The 3,521-nt window shown below is 33.8% G+C and overlaps 1 protein-coding gene across 1 annotated transcript; it reads right to left on the reverse strand.

Moving 5' to 3' along the window:
• Nucleotides 1–1,014: 1,014 nt before the first annotated feature.
• LOC136067375 (disease resistance protein RPV1-like) lies at nt 1,015–1,589 on the reverse strand. The gene is made up of 2 exons (XM_065773131.1): nt 1,201–1,589; nt 1,015–1,030 (listed from the first exon to the last, which is right to left on the reverse strand). The coding sequence occupies exons 1-2, from the start codon at nt 1,587–1,589 to the stop codon at nt 1,015–1,017; spliced, it is 405 nt and encodes a 134-aa protein (XP_065629203.1).
• Nucleotides 1,590–3,521: the final 1,932 nt, after the last annotated feature.

Here is a 3,521-nt window from a genome sequence, read left to right on the forward strand (position 1 = left end):
CCACTCTGCCACTCCTAGCCACATGTTTACTCTTTTTTTAATATTTTTTTTCTAATACACGGTATACACCTCATAAATCTAGCACTCCACTGAGTTCACTCCCCACTTTACTTATCATCAAGAGACTCTATTTTTCCATTCTTCTATCCTCCATAGAATCCATCTCTCTCTCTCTCAAGAAGTTAGATCTATTGTTTATCTCTACAATACCATCATCGGTTCCTCTCTTCCTCACTGAAGATCTGTAGATTCCACTCCAAGATGCTAATTTCAACGCCAAGCATGAAAATTCAGTCATTTTCTCTCTCTCTCAAGCATAGCCAATCTTAAGAAAAAAACTTTATTGAAAAATCTATCCTCACCATTAGCAGATCTGAGAAAAAAGAAGATTTTATTGCAAAAAAGCTCCATTACAGATCTGTTTAAGCAATTTTGCAAAACCGGTTCAACCATACCAATTTCTAGTTGAACTGGGCGGTTTTTTACTATTTTCAATTTTTAGCTCTTTTTCGGTTATTTGTCATAACTAGACCGGATTAATGACTAGTTCCCGATTAAACCGGTCGGACCGTTCGTCCGGTCTTGTTCGGTTTTAAAACCATGGTTTAAATATGATTTTTGATTATACCTTGCATCACATATGCATAACATTAGTTTTTTTTTTTTTTTGGGGAGAAAGAATGCATAACAATAGTTGTTAATAAAAGTAAATATCATAAATTTTAAAGATGTGAGGAAACCTACTTTTGATGCTTTTACAAAATTATTAAGTACTTTTTCGAAAAATTTCTAAATATTGCCTAAGAAAGTCCTAATTAATTGGTAAGATTATCTTGAGTCATTAATCTTTTTTTTTATTATTATTATTTTTTAATGACATCCACTTCTAATGAAAGGTTTTTATCATTAGACCAAGACACTAATCAGTTTTTGGTATAGGCGAGTATTGAACCCAAGATCTCTTATACAACCATCAAAGACTTTACTAGTTGAGCTAACTGGAACCCACTGTCATTAATCTTTGTAGCAACTAGATTAGCAATTAAAAATTAATACTTTCATAATTTGACCCATCAATGAAAAATATTAGTGGTAATTGGTGTTAATTTACTTAAATTTAGTGACTAGACACACAATTTAAAATTTCAAAAAAAAAAAAAAAAAAAAAAAAGGAAAGGTGAAAGGGTAGTAATTAAATACCTGTCCTTGTAGGTCAAACCAGATATGCTACCAGCTTTGTTTAGAGCTTCCCTCCATTTTTGCACCTTCTTTATATTATTTACTTCATGTTTTGCTAAAGCTTCTCCAAATTTTCCCTTTTGGTTACGTACTTCCGAAGGATCCACCTTATAAAACACCGGTAGAACCATTTGTCCATTCTTCTTACACTCAAGAATTTTGACAAGTTCATCCAAGCACCAGGTAGAAGATGCATAGTTCTCAGAGAATACAATTATAGAACTCCTTGAACTTTTAATGGCTTCAAGAAGTTCAGTAGAAATTTCTTCTCCTCTTGGGAGTTCATCATCGATAAAGGTGTGAATACCCTTCAGCTTCAAAAAGCCATTCAAATGGCTTGTAAAATCCATGCGGGTATCATCTCCTTTGAAACTCAAGAAAACATCATATATGTATTGGTGGGTGATGGAGGAAGAGGAGGCTTGTTTGTTTGTTAGAAAAGCCATGGTGAAATGGTACGTTTGAGAAGATCTAAAAGGAAGAGGTGAAAGAAAGCTTGATGAAATTGGGCAAAGGAGAGTGAATGAAAATTAAAATAAGAGGTTTTTCTGAATGGATTTTTGAGAGAGAATGGGAATGGCAGAGTGAAGAAATTGAATATTAGTTGTTGTTTTGAAGCCAAGAAGACTATATGATAGTCTACTGTGAAAATACTATTTGTAGTCTGATTAACCTTTTTAGATAGAGAGTACAATTTCGTAGTTGGTGGCCCAAACGCGGAAGCGTAGAAGACTGGTCAACCAAGGTCGTTCAAGCTGAAGAGACTGGTTGTTGGTAACCAAGGTCTTTCCATACTAATTCACTTTCACACTTTCTTAGTAGCACACTTATTTTTGGTGTGTAGCTAGCTAAAGCTTATGCGTTCTGATTCATTTTCAAACTTTAAATAGAGCAAAGGAAAGACAATTTCCTTCCTCTTAAATAAGAAAGAGACTCTTTGACTCCGTAGTAAATTATTCCTTGAGGAAAGTATGAAGAGATATAAATTTAAATGAAGCAGATCATCTAATATAAATCCAGCTGTGTTCCCACTTCTACAAAGGAAACTCCTAAATCCAACCTTATCCCTACCATTCTTTTTTCTTCAATAATCACATTTAATCATTAAAAATAAGCAAAGATAAATCCTAGATTTTTTGAGGCAATTATTATTTAAAAAGTTCAAAATAAAAAGTGTTACATGAACATGAGGACATACCACTGCATTGCACCTAATCCTGCACTTGATAAGAGGACTGCTCACAACAAGCTTATCACAAAAGAACTACAAGATGATCACGATGTATGCATTTAATCCAAATCAACTTCAAATTTTATTCTCTTCTGGTAACCAAGCTAAGCTACATCACATGATCATGCATTTAAATATCAATTTGGCAAAGCAGACAACAATAAAAATAGCATATTTTCAAGTGTTATTAGTGTGTGATACATTTTAGTGTCCCTATGCTTTGATGTATATACATTTTAGTGTCCCTATGCTTTGATGTATGGAAGTTCTTGAGGACCTAACAGTTACTCTTAACAAAAGAAAACACGTAGATACACAAAATACAGCATTAGTACTGCCTTGTACAAGGTATTTTTTGGAGGACAGAGGAACATCATTCCTCATCCACAGGAATTTTGAAATTTATGCTCCATCTCGAAGCCTAGTACACAAGTTATTGAAACAAAACTTGAACTCTTATAACAATCCAAACCCAAGTAGTAGCAAATTGTATATTGTCCTTTTCTCCCCATCCTGCCCCTGCTACTAAACTAAGCTGCAAAGATTAGTTTAATCAAATTTTTTACCTCAGTGTGTGAAGAAACATTAGGAGTTCATTGGCATGCTAGGAATTGTAGCCCAACTATAAGACTTTAGGCTCCAGAAGCAAGGCATGGTGTAAAGTTGCCATCTTAATAAAGTACAAAAGTTGGAAAAAAATTTGTGGTCTGTACTGTCCAGAAATTCTAAGAATATCAAATTGGACTTCTCCAAAGTTGAGGAGCTAGTCAAATCTTATCAAAAATGGGCACGGTACAATCAGCTTTTCGGGGTTACTAAACGATCTTTTTTCTTTGATGGGGAATAGCATTTGTTTATAATGGGAGAAACTTAGGTACAAATACAATTACTTAGGCGTTGTACCTTAAGTTCAACAACACGTTGTTTCTATCTTCATCTCACCCCAAAAAAAGAAATAAGAAACCAATTACATGTTGCAATGAAGATTGATCAAAGTAGTACAGACAATGTTATCTTTTCCAATGACAATTAAATTCAACCATGTGACTTA

This window comes from Quercus suber, unplaced genomic scaffold, assembly GCF_002906115.3.
Source record: "Quercus suber isolate HL8 unplaced genomic scaffold, Cork oak 2.0 scaffold_69, whole genome shotgun sequence".
NCBI classification, from domain to species: Eukaryota; Viridiplantae; Streptophyta; class Magnoliopsida; order Fagales; family Fagaceae; genus Quercus; species Quercus suber.

Excerpts from the sequence above, each read along its gene's own strand:
- LOC136067375 (XM_065773131.1), bottom strand. The coding sequence starts at position 1,589 with ATGGATTTTACAAGCCATTTGAATGGCTTTTTGAAGCTGAAGGGTATT.